The sequence below is a fragment of the Corvus kubaryi genome, unplaced genomic scaffold (assembly GCF_017639235.1).
Source record: "Corvus kubaryi isolate FWS band 111438036 unplaced genomic scaffold, C.kubaryi_AGA036_p1.0 37334, whole genome shotgun sequence".
Classification (NCBI taxonomy): Eukaryota; Metazoa; Chordata; class Aves; order Passeriformes; family Corvidae; genus Corvus; species Corvus kubaryi.
In genome coordinates, this window is record NW_024581108.1 from 20,177,585 (window position 1) to 20,200,112 (window position 22,528).

General features: G+C 37.9%; 1 protein-coding gene across 3 annotated transcripts in view; it reads left to right on the forward strand.

The window, feature by feature from the left end:
* OSBPL9 (oxysterol binding protein like 9) overlaps window positions 1–22,528 on the forward strand; it is a 57,236-nt gene that overhangs the window by 1,246 nt on the left and 33,462 nt on the right. For all 3 annotated transcript variants that reach the window (XR_006016505.1, XM_042030678.1, XM_042030679.1), the window contains exons 2-3: window positions 7,729–7,779; window positions 11,376–11,454. Coding sequence is in view for 2 of the 3 variants with exons in the window: in XM_042030678.1 (XP_041886612.1) it covers window positions 7,729–7,779; window positions 11,376–11,454 (130 nt within the window). In the remaining variant the exon portion in view is untranslated. The remainder of the gene's footprint in view (window positions 1–7,728; window positions 7,780–11,375; window positions 11,455–22,528) is intronic.

The window sequence follows — 22,528 nt, forward strand, 5'->3', positions numbered from 1 at the left end:
TCAAAATCTCTCAGCTGGGATGTGGATGGAGAAATGGAAGTGCTTTTGTAGTGGCTATTTAATGGCTCTTCAAATGTCAGCTGTTTGACAGAGATGAATTAGTCAGCGTGGTCTAAGTAGCAGTCCAAGGTGCTCAGCTACAGAAATAGAAACATTTGCTGATGACTAGTGTGTATAATTATAATTCTGGATATTGCACTGACTTTCATTCTGTGGTCTTTACCTGTTTAATAGAATAATATTATATTATTTAACTATTTCCTATTTCTAGGTACCTCTACACATACATTACACTTCTATTTTGCATAATTTATTATGTCCTCTGTTAGTATAACACCTTTTAGTTCGCAAATTTGAAACTCCTTTATTTAACTACCTATCCTAAGAAATTCAAGTTGGGTTCAAGGAATAAAATCATGTACCTTTACCCCTGAGAAGTGGCTGCAGTTAACATTTCCTTCAGAATGGTTTTCTCATCCATGTGCTGTCTGCACATCATATGTCTGCACATATGTCTCTGAAGTGCTTGCTAGGCCATTCTCCAGACGTCTGAATTCATTCTCTTACCTAAGGCTGTGTGTCATGCTGAAACCTGCCTGCCAAAAGATCTGGTCCTTTGGCACGTCCTCTTCTCCATGTGTGCTGGCGTGGTTGCTCCCAGGGCAGCAGGATCAGCAGGAGCAGGGTTTAGAGATAACTCAGATCTAGTCCCAGTTGATTACACACCTCTCAAGAACTAATCCTATCATTCAGAAGGTGGTAAGGCACTGTTTGCTTCAGCTTACTCATGACTGGTAGTTTATGAGGCTCATAAACATCATTAATTTGAAATGTTGGCAGGTTTAGGGGCTTTATTTATATGGGGCAATGGCCTGTTGTGCTCTGCATAGGCAGCCTTGTGTTTGGAATTAACCATGTGATCAGGTACACAGGGCCATATGCTGTGCTCCCTCTGAGCCAGTTTGTCTGAAGCAATGGAATTGCCTCACTCTGCCTGAGTGAGTGTGACTGGGTTGATGTTTCAGCCTGAACCTGCCCTCTCCCAGGAGTGCAATGCATGGGTGGGGTGGGCTGGGATGGTTTCAGCCAGGCTCTCTGGACACACAGTCTGGAAGCAGTTTTGCTGATAGGATGGATTACAGGTACTTGGTTAGCCTGTACCTGCTCATCGCCTCTCCAGGCTCCTCAGCCCATTGCAATCCAGAAAGTTCTGTGGACAGGGGACACTTCCTCCAACAGATCCCACAGCCTGTTAACCTTTGGCTGGGGAGCTGTGGAAAACTGCAGGGAAATAACTCCTGATGCAGCTGAACTTTCCATTAGAGCCTGATCCACAAACTTGTTTCTTCATAGGCGTGTCCTTGCGCTCTAGTACTTAGTCTTCTTTGGTAGTTACTTAAAATAGACTGCAGAAAAGCACCCTTAATGTGAAATAAACATTCAAACAGAATTAGTGTGCAACAGCATTGCATTCTGGGGGGAAAAAAAAGGATATGCTTTGTCTTTTGGTGGAATGAATAGCTGTTAACCTAAGTATGTTTTAGATACATACATCAGAAGCAAATGAATTCAATGAAATTCCATTTCTGGAATGATTAGAACTTTAAAGGAGCAAGGCAAAAGATTTTATATCACGTCAGAGTCAGGAAAAAAGAAAAACATGGTCACATTTATTTCTGTTTTCATTTGTGCCTTCCATCCTTTGTACTTGTATTGCAGTGAACAGTAGTACTACTACTGGCATGGGTGAATGTGAAATTTTCTCACATGCATTTACATGGTGTTTTACAAAGGCCTTTTACCCAATTTGCCAAATTGTTGGCTTTTTTTTCCACTTCTGTAGTCCAGGAGTTTTTTTCCTCATTCAGAATTGAAATGTTCATCCTCAAATTTGCTTGAAATTACTTTTGTGTAAAGTTACTTATGAATTCCATAATTTAGAGAGTATAATCTGGACTTGTCATGCAAATATTCTTTTCACATGTTTTTGCTCAAATAAATGATTGTCTGATATCAGTAAATGGCCACTTTTTTTTTTTTTTTTTGAAGAGCAAAATATGAATTAAATAACAGTGTGCCATTTTTGCCATTTTGGATCAGTTTGACCAATGGCTTGACGAATTATTTCTTTTTTTCCCCTCAGTATTCTTGGATTTGTGACTCTACCAAAGTTTTCTCTTGAAAGAATGACTTAAATATATAAGTTACTGAAGCATTGTGGGATTTTCAGTGTGTTGTTGGCTGTACTGAAATATTTAGGAGATAAGTCTCGAAGTGGCTCATTCCAGCCTTCTGCTGGCACAAGAGCTGTAAAGTTGTTCCATGAGCTGGATTCCAGATGAAAAATAGCTTTGTACTGATTTATTTTTTCAGCTGAATTTGTTCTGTTGTTTGTTTTGTGCATGTCAATGTGAAAACGTGTGTTGACATTCTGCTGGGAAGAGTGCATGAAGACAAAGAAATGGTCAGGGAGGAAGGGGGACTTGAATGCAATTTGCTTTTTGTTTGTGTTTTCTGGCAGAAGTGCTGTCTTAAATACACATCAGCGATGGCCTTGATAACCCTTGGGAATCCTGTAGAAATAATCCAGAGAACCACTCAAGTTTGAAAATCTGATTTTAATTCTAGCTTTAAGTGTACTCTTTAAATAAATATTTAAATTGTATGATAAATTGAAAGCAGAACTGGCATAGCTGTGCAAACAGTGCTAAAAACAGTGCCAGAGGAAGGTCAGTTCCTTAACGTATTTTCAGACTTTGTGGATATTTGACATTTGGTAGTATTGAAAGGAGAACTATTCAAAATGTTGCAGGCTTAAAGAACTGCCTTGCGTAGTGAATGAGGGCTGCCAGAAAAAATTGTTGGGTATCCATACTGTGTGTTCCTGAAACCAATCTGGGGAGCCTCCCATCATCTTAATGGTTTTTGCACCAGTGAATGCCTAAAGAAGAGACTGAAGTGCTGTTCTTTTGTTCGTCATTCCATCATACTACTTTTAAAACATTTGCTGGTCGAATGCTTTCAGGAGCAAGAGCTGTGTGAAATCAGTTGTTAGGAAAAGTAGTTGTGGTAATATAAAAGTATCTTTCCCCTCATGATTTTCAAGACCACAACTAATTAGCAACTTTAATACTGGCTGTATTGAACCACTTGTGGCCACAAGAACCACTTGTGGTTTATACAACCCAGCTATTGAGGAGGGGGACTCAAACTTTGGAGCAGTTTTATGAATCTTTGGTGGTGAGCTGAAAACAAACCTTGTTGACTTGATTTCAAACGATGCCTCCGAAACTGCAGTCTTGGCTCAGTGGCTCCACGGTAGAGACTTGCAGTTAAATACTTCTTCCAAATACAGTTTCTCAATCAACAGCTGCATGCAAAAATCCCAAGAAAACAGGAAAAAAATCACATCTGCTTTTGCACAAACATTCCCTCTGAGGTCTCTGTTTTCCATTCTCAAATGAAATGACACTTTTTTCTTATAATAACTTGATCTGTCACATGCCCTGAAAACAACTCAGTGAGTCTATTAAAAACAGACAAAACTGTAAGTGAACTTGTAATAATAAAAATAATTCTGACTTTATGATCACGGGATAAAAAATATTGTTGGTTATAATACAACACTAAATTGAATTTTGTACATAGTTTAAACTTTGTATCACAGGCTTTGATGCACTGAATAAACTGTTAAAGGATGATAATTTAAGTAGTTGACTCCTGTTTAGCAGTGAGGTTGCAGCTATAGGCAGTTTAGTCTGTAGCTGTGCTTCTTGGGGAAGAGGAGGATTCCAGGATTGTGCTGTACCTTTTACATCTTGATCCAGTTGTTTTCTGATCCATGTATTTTTTTCTCATAGGGTTCTCTAAGTAGTGTAACGCTTTTCTGTGCCAGGACCCATGAAATGTTGCCTTATCTATTTCATATAAACCTGGTATCTGTTTGGGTTAAATGAGCCCTGGTGGCACCCTCAGCTATCACTGCAGTGGTTTATCTCCTGTTTTATGACTGCACCCACAGAAGTCCCAGCTTTAGCTGCACGAACAACAGGGCTGTGAGATGCTGTCCCTGAGCTCAGGGAGCTCCTCCTCTGAGACTGACGAGCTGGAGGAATGGTGGGCTGGGAACAGCCTGTAAAGTCTTTAAATTGTTGAGGTCTGTTTCTGCTTGAAAAATGAGCGTTGCCTTAGCATTTGATGAGAAAAATGACTATTATGGAAAGTGATCCAAATTTAAGCTTCTCTTGTAGATGTAGATAAATTGCAGAGATTACTGTTTATAGATACAGCTTGTTTCAGGTTCTTGATCCCTATCAGGAAATAAATGTCCCAAGTGGTTTTGCTCATCTGTGTACTTATGTTAGGGATTTCCATGACAGCACTGAGTGAGTCATAAATGCACCTCTTCAAGTTCTGTGCCCTTCTGTTCAAGCAGAACTCGTGCCTGAGAACTTTTGGAGGCAAAGAGCAGCTGGGTTGTATTTGAAACCTTAAACTTTGCACACAACAGCTAAAACTCAAATGAAATAGTAAGATGAAGGAGGGCTGTGGGCCTTTGGGGGTTGGGTTAGGATTCTGATTGTGTTTTGTTTTCTTTAAATAGGCCCATACATTATTTTCACTTCTCTTAAGAATTTGTAGGTTACCTGAAATGCCTTATGTTAGATCAGTTCTGTATGTGATCAATTGGGCTGTGTGGGTGTAAAAGAGAAACCAATAAAGGCCACATATTTTTGGGAGATACCTGTATTCCCCCTGCAGCAATACTCTATAGCTTTGTTCATTTCTACAAATTTTTATTTGAGTTTCAGCTGAAATTTATCTCATATTGCTGTCTGCTTATAACCTGTTCAAGTCCTTTATCATTACAATCAGTACAGTGTGTATTGAAAGCTTATGGAAAATGTAATTTTGTCTGGTTATAAAACTGAGCACAGAAAAAAGACGGCTGCATATTAAAATCTTAAATATAAAAGGAAGGTAAAATGTGGCTTTTTTTATTAGCCATTCAGAGATGTCTTTCTGCTGTATGAGTTTTCGTTCAGTGAAATGGAACCATTCCTCAAAACAGTTATGGGATGGCTTTATTTTTAATAGGGTATATTGGATAACCTAATTTCGACCAGAGAATAATAAGGGGAAGTTGAAAATATTTGAATTTTATTTTTATAAAATTCTAGTTGGGGCTGGGGCAAAATCTAAAATGTCAGCTGAATTTTATTTTAAAGTACTGTCCTGCAGCAACAGTGGAAGGTTTGCTGTCTGCCAGTGAGAAAATACAGCACTGTATGTGATGACATCTGCCTGCTCTGGAGCTCAGGGAATTCAGTTGCTGGGGTGATGGGTGCTTTATTGCACTTAGGTAGAATGAATTAAATTTACTGCTTTCTTATAATTGGTATTAACCAAGTAAAACTCTGTCTGAAGATGGTGAAATTGTAGGTATACAAGCCCACACGCTGACCTGTTATTTCTCTTGTGAATCTTTTTGCAGACTAAGAACATTATAATGTTTAAACTTAATTTCCATTCCATTAAAATGTGGTGGACAAGAAATAGGGAGGCTTTTACCGTATCTTTTGCAGCAGAGTTGATGGCCAGTGGAAATGGGGCTTGTTGGGATTCTGCCCTCTCCTGTACTGGGACAAGCCCTTGTATACCCTACACGTAGCTGAGGGGTCTAAACCCAACCAAACCCAATGTCTCTTCTGCTGCCTTTGCTTTTTTTGTGCTCTGGTTCTGTGTCTGTGCCCAGCACAGGGAGCTGGGAGGGCTTTGCCTGGTGTGTGTGATCTGGTCAGTCAGATCTGGTCAGGTCCCTGCAGCTGCTGCACAGTTGCAGCCTCAGTCCAGATATTTTCTTTCCTGTTTAGATTATGCCAATATTTCTTCCAGAAACCACCAGAGGGAGTGATAAACTCTCAGAAGTGTCCTCCCATTTTAGGAGAACTCTCAAGGCAGTGAATATAAAAAATTAAAGTGTACTCTAGTGAGCTATGTCCCAAATATACACCATTTCTCATAGGAAATTATTGGATAAACTTTGTAGCTAGACACTTTCTTGGGCTTGAGGTTAAAAAAAAAGACCAAAACAAAACAATGCTCCAAAAAGTCTTCCATATGTACTTGTTGTCTAAAAAGAAATTATGTATCTGTATAATACATTATGGAGGCATCACTGGTCTTTACTTCCATTTCACTTTGACAAGATAATGTATGTTGATGTGAAAACAAATAGATTAATACTGATGGCTTCTAACATTCGGAAGACAGCTCTGGTAAATTAGAGCCTGAATTGAGTGAGAGGTCAGCTAAAACATTATTTGAAGCCCCAAGTGCTGTACTTTTATATTATCTTTAGTGAACAGGACTTGCTAGGACTGCTTCATTCTTTCCTTGTAGCTATATCTAAAGCATGTCGCAGATGAAGAATAATTTGTTACTATTAAGACTGATACTTCTTGTCCTGTCTTTTTTTCCATTGATGTCAGCAAGATTTTATTGTCTAATGGCTTCAGTGAAAATAGGTCTGGTGATAATAACATAAATATATTGTCTTGATGGAATTCTTGATACACTGTTGGAAAGAAGTGGGTATTTCAGAAGATGACCGCAAGAGAATCTGATCATGAGACACCAGTGACAGTTGTTTTCCTGACCTGAAAGAATGTAGTTTGAATATTTGGATGGCAAGAGAGAGGGGGTTTCATTAGACAGGACTACCTTTCAGATAAGGCTACAATAGCAAGTAATTTATCATTTAAAAATCAGAAAGTGTGTGTATGGGTAGTCAAAAACCAGGCCTTTTCAGAAAACCAAGTATTCAGAATGACCTAAATGTTTTCTTTTTCTTCTTTACCTTAAATAGTTTGTGTGTTCCACTTGGGCTTGCCACTATTGCCCAATGTTGGTGGTTACTGTCAGCTTTGCCTGAGACAGTGGTGGGAATAGCTGAAAGATCAAGTATCACAATTTCAAGCTGGAAGTGTATTGACTGTTTAGAATTCCCTACTTGGGGGGTTGAGGCTTTTTTGTCAGTGCTTCAAACAGATAATAAAGAAGAGATTGAGTATTTTGCAAGGTAGGTTAGTCTGCAGGTTTGAGGACTATTTATGGACATGAAAATCATGTTTTCTGATCTGGGCTCCAGTTGCTTCAATGTCTACAAACATTAACTTTTCTAACTGTAATAATGACAGTGGGCTGTACTAGCTAGGAAGTAGATACACAAACATGGCTAAGCATGAATTCTGTATCTGCATAAAAGGAGTCTAAATCAGGGAAAGTTTCTGATAGATATATAATTTAATTTATACAATTCTGCCTGCACAGCTGGATTTTGTTTTATGGACACTTTTCTGAGAGTAGGAGAGAAAGGAGGAAGATATGAATCAGCATACTGCTGATTTTTAATATTTCTCAAGTCCTTTCTTCTTCTTTTTACTTTCTATAAAGGTGTGAACTGCATCTTGAAAGTATTTCTTGAAGTTATCTAGAAAACTTCTTGAAGTGGGATATTGTATTCTTGTTTTTTGAAGGATTCATTTTCTGTACCATGGTGGTGTACTTCTGTGTGGGAACTAACCTATTTTGTAACAGAAGTTGCATCTTGTTTAATCTGTCACTAAAACATGATACAAAAATGCTTTACTCTTTCTCTGTTGCTTTGAATAACTTTCTTCTTACTGTATTTGTTAACCCACTGCTCTGGTTTTTTTTCTGTTTCAGTCAAAAGACAAAATGATGAGAGGCTCACGCCGAGGGTGTGTTAGACTCAGGGTAAGTGTTGTTTTATTCAGTACTTAATGACTTACTGTGTATAATGTGTCCTAATGGAGAGAACTGCAAGGAGACTTTTGAGGTTTGTGCTCTATTTCTGACTCTGCAAAATGCTGAAATAGTGAAAGTATTTAAAGAAAGAAAACATTAGAGGTCAAGTGACATGCTGGGCTAATTACATCCTATAATTTATATATGGTATAAAAATATTATACATTTTATATGAAAATATTTTCTATTTTATATTAAAAGGTGTTCTGTGGCAGAGTAAGATGGGTTAGTGGTAGCATGCCATGAAAATGTTGCTGTTTGCAGTTCTCATTTCTGTGTGTGGAGGTACATGTGTATATACAGGAGGATAATGGATAAGAATGGGAACATTTTGAGTCTTGAAGTAAGAGAATTCTAGGGAAGGGGGTCTGTGGTCTTACAAACAGTGTGATGAGTGTTAAAGGAGAACTGTGCATCTTCCAGTTACTCCTTCCTTCTGTCACTAATCCTTTCTAGTCTTTCTGTGGGCCTATTACAGGGGTGCCTGTATGAGGCATCTGAGACTCAGAGAATCCCCATTAACTTGGATTTCAGATCACTTATTTGCACTTTGTCTTGCTTGATATATTGATATCTTAATTCAGAATTTCTTTAAGAATAATATGAGCTCAAATCACTGTCTACCTAGAACAAGACATTTCCAAAGACTCACGAGGATGTTTTTTTCATTGTGCAGAAAAATTCAGTCTGAAAAGCCATGCCTGCTTCAGTAGTGCTGTGAGCCTGGCAGTGTGGAGGTCAGCCTCAGCCTGCCAGTTTAGGAAACGTTAAAAGAGAGCAATCTGTTCAATGTTGCATGGTCCATCTTTATATGTATTTAACATAAAACAATCCCTTTCTCTTCTCCCGTCTGCCACTCTTCCATCCCAAATTGTTCTTTGGTGTTTTCTAAAAACTTACAAACTCCCCCAGCCTTTCTCTGAATATATGTGATTTACTTGATTTTTTTTTTTTTTTGTGAAGGAGGAAGGAATCTTCCCTTTTTTTGCTTTTTCAAAGCAGCTCCTCTGGCAGATGACAGTGATACTGATAGCTGAACAGATGGGCTTCTGCAGTCTGAAATTCTATCAAAGAGGTTTTCTGTTTAGAGTAATTGTTGATTTGTAACTGTAGGTGTGAACATAAACAAACATGTAATTTAAGCAATTTGTCTAAAATACTTCCTTTTCTCTTGAATGGATTATTAAAAGTTTGTTCCTCACCTTTTTGCTCTTGATACACTTTTCATAGGCATGAAGTTTCATCTTCAAATTCTTTTGTTGATTGTCTTAGTGTACTTAGGAAAGTGTATTCATAGAGGATTCTGTGTCGTCTGCACTATGCTTAACTCCTGCTAAAGTTTTCTGGAATATACGTAAACTTTCCCACTCTGATTTTACTTGTTCATATGTATTATCTGCATGATAGCTGAAGCATCTTCTGTGCTTCTGGCTCAGACCCCAGTGTTGCAGTGACAGTCTGTGCACAGGTTTGTGCTGAGCTCACAGGCCCAGGAGAGCTCTCCCTGCTCCCACACTGAGGATGGGGCAGGACTCAGCTGTCCCAGTCTGTGTTTAGCCTTACATGAGTTTAACCTATGTCCTCTGCAGAGAATATCTTGGTCATGTTCTTGGTGTCTGACTTACAGGTTTTTGATATATTTAGCCTGGAGAAAAGGAGGCTCAGGGATGACCTTATCACTCTCTACAATTCTCTGAAAGGAGGTTGTAGTGAGGTGAGGGTCAGTCTCTTCTCCCAAGTAACAAGTGACAGGGTGAGAGGAAATGGCCTCAAGTTGCCCCAGGGGAGGTTTGGATTGGATATTAGAAGAAATTTCTTCACTGAAAGAATGGTCAGCGTTGGAACAGGCTGCCCAGGGAAGTGGTGAAATCACCAGCCCTGGAAATGTTCAAAAGATGTGTGGGTGTGGCACTTGCTGAGATAATTCAGTAGTGAATGTGGTGGTGCTGGATGAACAATTGGACGGGATAACTTTAGAGCTCTTTTCCGACTGTAGTGATTCTATGGTACAGCTGTTGAGGAGAATGATACTGTACAACTTGCAGTGACCTTCTGATTTACTGCATAGCAAAACATGTACTTAGAGTGCCAGATATTTTTTATCTACTGGTATATTTAAAAACAAAATATGCTGGTTGTTGTGTGCTGGCACTAAAAGTATTCAGAGTTATACTGGCTTGGATACACTTTTTAGGGGCCTTTTTAATAGTGATCACAGAGCTGTCCGAAAAACCTGTGTGGAAGAAACTCTTGGAGAAGTTAAGTGGCACATTTTATCAGTGGAGGGAAATAAAAAACCAATTTGGTGCTCTCCTTTCCTGCCACACTGCCTTGGATTACAGATGGTTGGTGCTGTTCTTACTGGCTCCTGCCACTCTGTTGTGGGGCCTGTGGTGGTCGCAGCCATGCATGACTTGGTCCCAGAGGCCACAGATGTCATGTAGGGACTGTGAGGAACGTGTGTGGGTAACACTGACTCAGCTCCCTCTGCCCAAGTCTGTCCCCAAACCCCTGTTAGGTTTTGGCTGGCCTGGTGTATCCGTGACCCCCAGCCCTGCAGCTGCTGTGGGATGCTTGGCTGAGTGAAAGGAAGCACTGCTTGGAACTGACTCACGTCTCCTGGTACTAGTGTTACTCTTCGTGTACTCTGAGAGTAAGGGCAGAATTTACCCTTTAAATATGTGAACCTTCTAGGGATGTCTGTCTGTTTTGTGGGAGGTGGAAGGATAGAACAGATCCTGGTGCTGTGTTGCCTTGGAGAAGAAGAGAAACTGAATAAATCCACTGGTGATTTTTGAGCTAAATATTACAATTTATTGGAGTTGGCAGAGATGTGGAATTGTCCTTTTTTTTGTATCTTCTCCTGGGTGAAACTTATTTATTATAAGTGTTAGAGGGAGCAGGAATGAAAATGTGGGTAGATTTGTAAATAGCTAAGCACAGATGGTCTTTAATTTATTTGCATTTCCTTGTAATAATTCATGAAGAATTAGAAGACAAAGCTAGTTACTTTTGATATATCCTGATTACATACTCTTAATATTTACTTAGGTACTGAAAATTAGATCATGCAGTATACCAGTGACATGACATGATGGGCCAAATTCATTCTGCTAGAATGATTTATTTTTTATTACAGGCTGGTAGATAAAATCAGGTCAAGAGCTTCTTTTTGTAGAGTACTTATGAATTATTATTTTTATACACAGAAAATACATATAAAATATTGCTTCTTGCTCTTCTTTAAAATATAAGTAGTAAACTGCTGCAGCATAAAGCCACCTCCATTACAAAAATAAAAGATGCGTATTATTATCCAGAAAATCAGCTTTACAAACATTTACTGTTTTTTTCTGCAACTAAAAATTTATTGTTTTAAAGAACTGACTGCATCCTATGACTGAACAGAGAATCTTTCTGCTCTTTACTGTATTCAGTTTGCTTTTAATTTGTCAAAGCTTTTTAAATTCCAGTGGTGTAGTGATAGAGTGTCTGCTGCTGATGTCACTGCTTGCCTTATCAGGATTTTGTTCTTTGTTTCACAGGGAGCTGTGATTGGTATAGACGATGAGGACGACAGCACCTTCACAATAACTGTTGATCAGAAAACCTTCCATTTTCAGGGTGAGCTGAAAGAAGAGATTGTTTTTTCTTATAATAGATTCCACTTGTATTTGATGGATGATTTTAAATGTTTGGCAACAGAACAGCATGAATGAGCACACTGAGAACATTCTGGATCCAGGGGTGCTGCAGGTTAGGCAGGGATTTACATCTGCAGTGGATACATATGTGCTAGAAAGAGACTGTAGCTCTGGCAGGATTTGGAGATTAATAATGTAAAGAATAAATCACTCAAGGGGAGAAAGTAATGTGCTTCTGATTATGGGTTTCGCTTACAAAACGTTTCTGATCTTCGTTATCAAGATACAATTATGCATTTCTTTATGAAGAGAATCAAGACTGGTCTGAAGGTTGCAATTTGTATCCAAATAGAACTTAATGCTCAATTATGAGGAGACTAGAGGCAACATTTGGCTTAACGGTGGAGCTTTGCTTCAAGATTTACCAGCTTGCATTCATTTCATCTACATTTCTGTGTTTTGTCTGCCAGTCACCATTTCTCTGCTATTATCCTTTTATTCACATTTCCTAACACCAATGCCATCTGCCACTGCTATGTTTCGTCATTGCATGCTATGGCTCACCGGTAGAAAGGGTAAGGCTCTATATAATTGCTATGTACTCCTTAAATTATTTTGTCTGCAGCAGTAGGACAAAATACTGCGCTAATATTGAATAGAGAACTTCCTTTTTCTGAATGTTAAAATCTGAGGGAAGTGTGATGAAAATATTTTGCAACTAACATTTGTTAGTCCTTTTGCTTTTTCCTCTACAATGCAGTGACTAAATAATTGCTTTGTATAGAGCTGGAAACTGTAAATATCCAAGAGGCACATTTGCATTTAAGCAGTCAATTTATGTAAACTGAAATAATTCTATAACTTGTATTGTACATATTTTTAAATCAGTGATTTGCAAATGGGAATTATCATTAGTACTGTTGCTTTTGTGAGACTATTTCTAATGGTAAATATTAATTGTACACCATATTGTCACTGGCTTCTGTATTCCTTGTGCTACAGTTTTTTCTAAATGCTGCTGCTGTCCTCTGGCTTTTCACTGCATTAAGCCTCATAAATATACCTTCATAATGCTGAGCTCACAGCAATACTTTAATCTACTGTTCCCAGGGATAACTGATAAAATGCAAGCTAATTGCTAATGCAGTAATGGAATGCTGTACTAGGGCAGTCTTTCAGTACTACAAAGCTAAATACTGCTGAATATTTGAGAACTTGATACAGGTAAATCTAGACATCTCTAATCTTTAGTTAGTAAGATACACCTTTTTTAATGCATCTTGTTTTCAGTGATTTGTTGTATGCTGTCTTCTCCTTTGGGTAGCCAGATGTCTTAAGAAAACTGATAGTATTTGACAGGAGTAATGTTTTACTCTAAGTAATATTGATAATTTTTGAACAGCAATGTTGTCACGTCTTGTGCTTTATAATTTCCCTTTCTCAGCATTTCATATTAGGCCAGGATTTATGTATGCTCCTTTAGTGTACAACTAAGATATTGTACACTGTTTTCTGTATTATGCTTTTTTATTAGTGTATTATGAAGATAACGTCCCTGATATCCTGGAAATTGTAATGATACAAGCACAGTATTAATATATGTGGATTTAATGCAAAAATGTAAAAAGACAGGTAAGATATCAGTCCTGTGATATTTCAGTATAAAAAAAGCTCCATAGAACTACATATGTTGTTCTTACAGCCACTGTAAATGCATTCTCACCTCATGCAACCTCTGTCATAATTATGTCAAATGTTTGTTCATTTTATTAGATTAATTCAGTATTACACAAGTTTTAACTTATGCAAAATGTAGGTCACTGTCAACCATGAAGGCAAGTGGTTAATAATGTAAATATTACAAAATGTATGCTGAGACCACATAGGATATGTGGGGCAGGTTCTGGGAATAATCCAAGAAAACATACAAAATTCCTAACAATTTCTTCCTAACTTTTAATACCTGATTAAGATAGAGCTTTTGTTCTGCAAGGTGGTCATAGCTATAAATACATTCACCATTTATAAAAGAAGTCTTGGACAAGAGAAGACTGCAGGAATGGCAACTTACAGTCTCTTCCTTCTTGCTGCCTTCCTTCATTCTCAAGGACAGACAGGTATTCAAAGAACCTGGAGCCTCATTGGGGAAAAAACAGAACTTTAAAAATCCAGGCTTTCAAAGATCTGCTGATCTAAGTTAGGGTCCCATCTGCAGTGGAACAGTTTCTCTTTCAGGCTCTCCATTCACTCAGACTTTAAGTCCTGATTGGCGCCTCAGTGAAATTTTGCTGACAGGCAGTGATAGAATTTGAATTAGTGAAAAATAAAACTTCATTCTGGGTTAATTAATTATTTCTTAATATCAATTACTCAAAATTGCACATCTGACTAACACTCTAGAGATGTAATTAATGAGATGAGGGGCAAATAAGTAATTTAAAAATGTCTGATTAGCTTCTCACATGGAAGTTGATTCCGTGTGTGTGTGTGTATGTGTGTAACTGAATGTCCAAAGTGCCAAAGCTCCAGTGTCTCCCACTGAGATTTGCTTGTCACTGGATTTTGGTAAATTCTGAGTCTTCCTGGTGTAGAGTTCACATTTTGTTGCTGCTTGTGTCAGTCTCCTTCTCTTCTGTTCTTGACTGTGCTTCCTAGTGGCCACTCCTGTATTGAACATCAGTAAAAATTAAAAAGTTTTTATTACGAAGGTATTGTAGGTTTTGAAAGATGACTGGGTACATCCCAAGTGGGATCCATATCCTTGGTACCTGGGTATAAAGGAAAGAAGTTAATTGGATAAATATGGGCAGTAAAACAAACAGCATGTTTTGGTTTTACTGTGAGTTTCGCTTTAGCTCTGCCAGGGTTCCCAGCAGTTTTTTTTTCCTGTATTTTATTGTTATGTACAGGTATATTGATGTTTGTTCATATTGGAGGGGGAAGGGAGGTAGAATGACCTCAGACATTTTAAAATAGATTTAAAAGTAATGTATTTTATCTCCTGATTGGTCCTTGTTTGGTCACGCTGAATGTCCAGTTTCATGGCTTGCTTGTAAGGCTTCTGAATTAGGTAGATCTTAAAGTATTCCCTCGTGGGTTTTCTCAGATTAGATGCAAAAATCCATTCAAGTTGCTGTAAGACATTTGGGATAATACTTTCAGTTTAATTTACCTTCCTGTCAGGAAGCTTTTTCTTGGTAATGTATTTTTCCTTGCTGCAGTACATGTCCCTGTTCTAAATGTTCCATCACTTTCCAAACACTGTGGGGGTTGGGTTTGTTTTTCTTTTAACATCTTTGTGCCATCACCAAGCTTTAAGCTCTTTCCATTTGGAAATTCACTTCTTCAATCCTTCATATTACTTAGCTGTTCTTTCTCCTCACTGGGATGCTCATAACTTAAATTCAAGAGTGGGAACATGATGTTCAAGGGAGTCTGGCAAGGGTATTGTTGTATTTCTTCTTGATATTTGATTTGCTATCTAACCTGAAGCAATAATAGCTTCTATTTGGACTGAAATACTTCACTAAATGCACATTGTATGCAGAAAAAAAGAATTCATATTAAAAAAAAAATCAGATTTTTGAACTCCTACCTGAAAACCCAGCTCTTATTCTTTCAGCCTGCAGTACAGTTCCTTGGAAGGCAAATCAGTTTTGTCTCCACTGTTTTGTGTAATAAAGGATTGAAAGATTGGAAGCAGTCCAGTGCATCGATCTGAGATGATTTTGCTTTAGCTTTTGTCTTTCCTTTCCTATTCCTGACACAGAAGTATCTGAGAAATGAAGCCTGAATGTTGCTGTGCAACTTATTCCCTATTACATGAAAGCTGTCAGCTGGTAGAGTTCTCCTTCCTTCCCATCCTTCCCCAGTTTGTAGCTTGATTTGTGGCTTCCCACCGTCCCAGCTAAGGAAAAAGGGAGTAATGCTGTAAAAGCAAGGATTTTTTGTTAATGTGGGAGGCATTATTATTGAGGATATGCTGGAGTCCACAAAGGCCGTAGTTGCTGAGCCGTGTCAGAATTTGAGATTTTAAGTATTTGCATTACGTATCAAAATTAGTTTTATTGGTTTTATACCTGTATTTCAACATTACTTGCAGAAGTAGTCAATATTTATAGTCTTCTATACATCTTTGACATTGTCCACCAAATAGATGACAGGAAGCTGACTGCTGTTGTGGTAGAAAGAGGCACTTAAGTCGATCACATTACCTGATTTAAATAACGATTCATAAATTGCAGCCTTTAAAAACAAAAAACTTTAGAGCTTTTTAAATTTGATATTGAAAAATGCCTAGAGAGAGATTTTGGTGTGAATTCTTGGTCTATGCTGGTTTCTTCAGTGATGTCTGTAACTGCTGTGACAACATTGTCCTAAGTTAACATTTTTCTGGGTCTTTTAGGGTTCTGGTGATGCTGAAACGGTGAATTCTTCTATGCTATGCTCAACTGTGCTTTTAAATTGCAGGGGAGGATGAGCAGCTATGCTCAGAGTAAAGCTGAGCTACCTGTCATCCTCTCTTTACCTGACCAGGTCTGGGCTGCACAAGGTTCTGGGCTCTGTCTCCTCCTCCCCTGATTGGCATAGCTGCAGAAATTCCTCTGTGAGCCAGAGCTAGGTTTAGCTTTTGCAGTGATTTTTCTGTCTTCACCTCTGCCTCCTTTTTGCTACTGATGTATTGCACTGGTGTTTTGAGGAGTTGGAGCATGTGACCAAAGTGCAGGGAATGGTGCATGGTTGTGCTTTTCCTGTTTCATGCAGGTCCTTCTTGCACCAGCAGCATCCTGTGTTGTAATTGTCTGTTTTCCAATCATCCCATGGTTATGCCATTTTTAATGGGACTTTCTGTACCCAATTGTTGTGGTCATATATAAACACCTCCTGGTTTTCTGTTTTTGAGGTTGAAACTGCATATTTCAAAATACGTGTTAAACTTGAGAGTAGCAAAGAAATAGTACCAAGAAACAATATCTGTATAATGTGTTGATTTGTTTTCTTTTTTTCTTCCTCTGGAAGATAAAGTATATTTATTGCTTGTTACTTTTGGCATCAATATGAATCTATTATCTCAACTGTATATGTGATGCATGGCAACTATTTTGGAAGGAGAAAAATGACCAGAAAAGGTCTCACTATAAGGAGGGGAGGGATACTGAGTAGCTCAACACTCTTTTCCTTCTGTTTTAACAAGAAATTTCAGAAAGCAATAAACTTGAGTTTGACCTGTTAAATTGACAACTATTTTATTGGCTAAGAAAATGGTTATATTTTTGTTCTTCTCTTTTGATTTCTTTTTCAATTCAGGCCAAAATGTGGTTTCTACCTTAAGCTAGTAGTTTCAGAGCTTTATCAGTGGAATCTGCAATGGAAAAAATCCTTTATTATGAGGGTGGTGAGGCCCTGGCACAGGTTGCCCAGTGGTTGCCCCATCCCTGGAAGTGTTCAAGGTCAGGTTGGACAGGGCTCTGAGCAACCTGGGATAGTGGAAGGTATTCCTGCCTGTGGCGGGGGGTTGGAATGAGATCATCTTTAAGGTCCCTTCCAACCCAAACCATTATGTGATTCTGTGATTTTAAGTGCAAACATACCCTAAAAGCCATTTTCACAGAATATATCATATGAGGTATTATTTAGTGTTACTAATATTTAAGTATTATTCTCTAGTGAAAAACCAGATACTTGCAGATTTGTCCCACACTCAGGAATGTTTAATTACAAAATTACACATTATATATGGATTTCCAGAGAGAACTAATAGCAACTTGATCATATGTTTCCTTTGTCACACAAGTTTCCACCCAAAGCTATGTTTCTGGGCTGATTATAAAGCTTTCTAAAAAAGCTTTTGAGCTTAGATAACAATGAAGGAGCAGTTTAGTTGATTTCTCAAGATCACAGATTATTCTTACAAACACACTGTACACAGGAGACCTTCTGATGCTTTTTGTTTGGGCAAGTCTAATGACTTTGTGTCTTGTGACTGCACAGGAGTTTCCTGTAGGGACAGGGAGCTCAGGCTGGTCAGACACCTGCAGAACAAAAGGAGGATTGATTTATATGTGTGGGTGGAGAATGGCATCAGGGGGAGGATTAGGAGAAGGGAGAGTAATCATTATGACAACTCCAAAATTAGGATCCAGAGGAAATAATGTTCAGCCTACTGACAGATGTGAGAGCTGCGTGTGTTGGAAGGGTATTTGTAAACAGTGGAAGTACAGTGTTTTGCTAGGCTTGTATGAAACCCTGCTTCATCTTGCCTGTTTTTCTATGGTTTGAAAGGCCTTCAGTGACTTTAAATAGCAATTTATTTAGCCATGGAACAGTCCTGTGATGCGTGACTTTTCCACCTTATTGAGCGCTACTGATAAAATCTCTCTCCATTGAGACTGGTGGCAGAAATCCTATCGATCTCAATGTAGCCAGGATTTCATCTCTATTATCTGGTGATTTGTGTGTAAAGATACTACATTAGTTCTGCACTTGGCTGAGGAAATACAGGAATTTTGCATACAAATCAGTGGAAGTTTTGTCAGAATAGAGGCTGCATAATTGACTCTATTGACTCTGTGGGTGTAATAGCCTCTTCTTACTGAGTTCTGCCTGTAAGTAGGTCACAGTGAATGAAAATAAAATATGCATTTCTTTTTGTGACAGTAATCTAGTAATTTTTTTTCAATAATTCTTCAGGTTTTCTTTCATCCTAATGCCCATGTAGATGTACACACACAAAAAAAATAAGCACCAATATGCAGATTCTGAGGTGATACATTTTTTGTGTATTCTGTCTTCCAAGTACTGCTGTGCATGACCTAGAAATGCTGGTGGTAAATTCTGTATCATGGAGCAGAGTTAAACTTGTTTATGTCTAATCTTTAGATGCTATCAAGCTTAGGCTGGAAAAAGTAATCTGTTTTATGCTGTACTTTAACATTTGGTATACGTTATATAAACACATATAATCTCTCCACAGCAAAGTAAATATTGTAGGAACTTAAACTATAAAATTTATTCTCTATTTGGGAAATTAATTGAGGCTGAGAGTATCTAATGTAGCTGCATTTCATTTGCCTTCTTATCCTCATAGAATGGAACTTTTTAAAATCCCTGACATATCTGATGTAGCAGTTTGAGAAGTTCAGAGAAAAAGGGCTATTTCAATAAAACAACAGGGAGTTTTAAACCACAGTTTTTCTGAATTACAGAAATTCTTCAGGAGAAGCGACAATTCTTGTGTTTAGTACGTTTTGCATTCTGTAATTTTCTCTTTGGTCAAATAATTGCTTTTCTTTCTTTGGACCTTCTCTAGGAAAGAGTTCAGAATTTTTTGGTATACAATTATAAGATTGATGTTAAAATATTTTAGGAATAAGCTCAACCAGACAGATCACAAAAAATACACATTTAAAAATATTGTTATCATATTAAAACTCACTGTAATGAATGACATACTTTTCAAGTGTGTTTCTCTGAACTAGTCATAACCAGGACTGTGATCACGTTAAGTATCCTGTGGTTGTCTTAGATATGCCTGAGATGTCACAGTAAATTGTACAGGTGTCTTTCAAAGGATGCACCATAGACACAGAGGAGTGGAGCTTAGGCATATGGGAACAAACTGTAATCTAGCTCATGAATACTAATTCTACTAGAAAAAAAAGTAAAAATACCTTAACTGACATAATCACAGTAGATTGCAACATTTCAGCCATTAATGATTCGTCTCTTGCACACAGCAGTGATTATGCAGCTCTGTGTGGATTTAGCTTCTTTCACGTGCAAATGTTCACTGTTAAATTGCAGTAAAAACTGAATTAATAATTCCAGCACTTAAAATAAGAGAAAAACACAGGCACTGTTAGTGCCCTCTCAACTGCAGACATAGCATTGCTATTTTTGTGGATAGTTGATGCTCTAGCACAACTTGAATTTCAGCTGACCAGGTAACTCTTGCATTAACCCCCCAGACTAAGAACGACCTTTATGTTTTTGAGTGTCACATATTTCTCACGTCCAGGTGTCCTTCAGTGTTTCTTGTTTGTTTTTTGTAATATTGTTATTCTAGAGTCAGCCTAGGGAGAAGCAACTTGTTTCTCTCTCTCGCCCTTCTCTTTTTAGAAGTTTTGTGCCAGGAGGGACCAGATAATACTCCTTTATTTTTGTATAAGCACAATACTAGTGTGATTCCTTGGACTAGATAAGAATTACCTTATCCCAAATATTTTGTCAGAAACAAATTCTGGAGTAGCTTTCATATAGGAATTGAGGAGGGGGATTAACTTTAAAATGGAGCCTGATCAAATAATGGAAAAGTCGGAGTGATTTCAGGGTACTTGAGGCACAGGACTAAGGAGCAGGGCATTCTTGTCCCTACCTGCTGAGGAAACCATCTGCAGAGACAGAGCGGATATTATGTAGTGTGCAGCACAAACTTCTTAGGTGCAAAGGTATTAGAGCTTTTTCTTTGACCAAAGTTGCCTTCTTTAAATGAAAAACAGCTTGGATATTTAGCTTTCTCTACAGATGGGGAGATAATGATCTCTGACCATTGTGTGTAGATTTTTCCCATAAGTTCTTTTTGAGCGTGTCGACTAATCTCTTTTTTGAATGTTCACATTGATTTTTTTTTTTCATCAGTGATCTTTTGGCAGCTGTTCAGTTCTAAATTGCTTTTACCATTAGGGAGCTTTTACTTGCACCTAATCTCACAGCTGCCATTTTGATTAGATTTAATATAACTTTTCTTGCATCTTGCTTTACTAAAAACTGCATCCTACTGGTTTTCTCTGTGGTTTTCCTAAGAGTCTGTGGAGGAGAGCCAGGAGGATCTGCTATTGATGATAGATGGTCTGAAATTAAACCAGTGTCCTGAACAGAGAGTGCTTAAAAGGTTTTGATGCTGTGTTTCCATGTAGTAAGCAGTCTTCTCATGGCAGTGTTCCTGGATTTATTGTGCCCAAGACTTTGTCTTAAGTAGCAGGATTGATGAGATTCATGTGTGCTCCCTAAGGATTGATCATGCTATGCCAAAAGATTGCTATGTCTAATATATGAGGGAAAAAAAAAGCTTTTTCCCCCTCTTCTGAGCCCTTGTAGAGAGAGCTATAAAGGGGTCATTGGAGGAGGAGAAGTTTCAAAAATTTAGTTTATTTATGAGCATGGGAAAGTCAGTTCCATTTTGGAGCTGTATGGATTGGCTGGTTTCTAGGTCTTCCCTGTTGCTGTGAGGCCTCTCTGTTCTGTTGGGGGTTCAGATACAAGTCAGAATTTGATAACCTTTATTAATGGGCTACTGTATATTGAGATTAGTATTTAACTAATACCGTGACCTCTTTTTGCTGGCAGCATGGAAGATCACAGGAATCCTGCTGCAATACAAGGATTAATTCACTGGTCTGCAGCTTCATGGTTTCCTTTTTAGTTTAAATAATCGTGGGAAAAAACCCTTTGAACACGGGATATTTGTATCCTATGAATTACTTAATAGCTCCTCATTGACTTGTACCCCAGTTCCTCAGTAAAATATTTTTTGGGACTGGGAGATGGTGATTAAAAAAGACACCACAGAAAAACAGAAAACAAACCCCAGAAACCTTATACACATTGAAATAATGTTAGCCACTGTCATTTTGGACAAAGCTTTGAAAAGTTAAAGCCCTGATACATTTCAAATACTGACAGATTAATGACACAGGTAACTATATATGTTTAGTGATGACTGGCATAAGAAGAATAAACTTGATTGATATGTCTGGCAGGACTAGGCCCAGGGACCTGGTTTTGGTAAGCAGAACCAAAGAAACTAAAAGGCATTAAAATTGATTCTAATTGACTCATTCAGCAATTGAAATGAGTGTTAAGGTGTAACCTACTCTGTGCAAAAAGAACAGGATGTTTGTGTGTGCATGTGTGTACAGAATGTGAAAAGAAAAATTATAATTTGCATGTTGCAAAATGTATTTAATGTAATGCTGTCACTGGGCACAGTTCACAGGGCCTCTGTACCTCCATCCTGTCTGCTTTCACTGCATTATAAACTTGTCCTCAGTGCCTGCTTCAGCTTCTCAACTGAAGTACTAGTAAGAAGAGTCCTGTAAGTTAAAAGTTATTTTTGATGAGCTGTTGAGAGTATCACAATGGCATATCCAGCTTTTTAATACTTGCTGCATTTCCTGCAGGAAACTCACCTGCTGTTCAGAGTAACATTTAATTACTTTAACATCTTCCTGCAGACTTTCTCTGAGCATCTGAAAACACTTTGGTAGCCACTTTCCCTTATGTCTAGTTTTCATTTGTGCAGGTTAGTGGTACTGTGACCAAAATACCTGTGGCAATTGATTGTGCTCTATTTTAAAAGAACAATGAGTAAGGATTGACTTGTAGTAGATGGGGAAAAACGTGTATTTTTAGGAAAAAAATAGATAGATTTCAAACTTTTACCTTGCACATTATGAAAGTTTTGCCCCACTATTTTGAGAGGCCACCTCATCAGTTAGGCTAGGATCAAGTTTCTGTATTAAAAAGACATTCTTAACAATTTCTCACAAACACATACATCACCAATTCTTTCCTAATGGTTTTGTTAACTTGACATAATTAGTGTATATATGCTGAAGTAAACAGTGCAGTATGTTGCTCTTGATATTGGTATAGAGTTATCTTTGGGGAGTCTAGAAAAATCTGCATATTTAAAAGACTCGAGGCATTTTTAAGTACTGATAGGTTTAAGCTGCAGAATTCCAAAAAATAAAAGCAGTGGAAACAAAAGGGTGAGGAAGGGAACATTGAAACAAAGCATTTTGAGCTGGAGAGTACATATCAGTATAACCTAAGCTAAGGATATTTCCTCTGAACTCCTTAACAAATAAGTCAGATAGAAATCTCAGTTCACTGATTCATAATAGGTGCTAGTTCACTTAAGCTTTCCTTGCTTTTAGCAGGCTTCCTGTTTCTTTTAATACCCTCTATTTGAATGAGGAACTAGAAACAATTGTCAATAACTATTCTAAATCCCTTTACAGGCCAGTTTGTTTACAGTCTGTTTAATGCCTCTG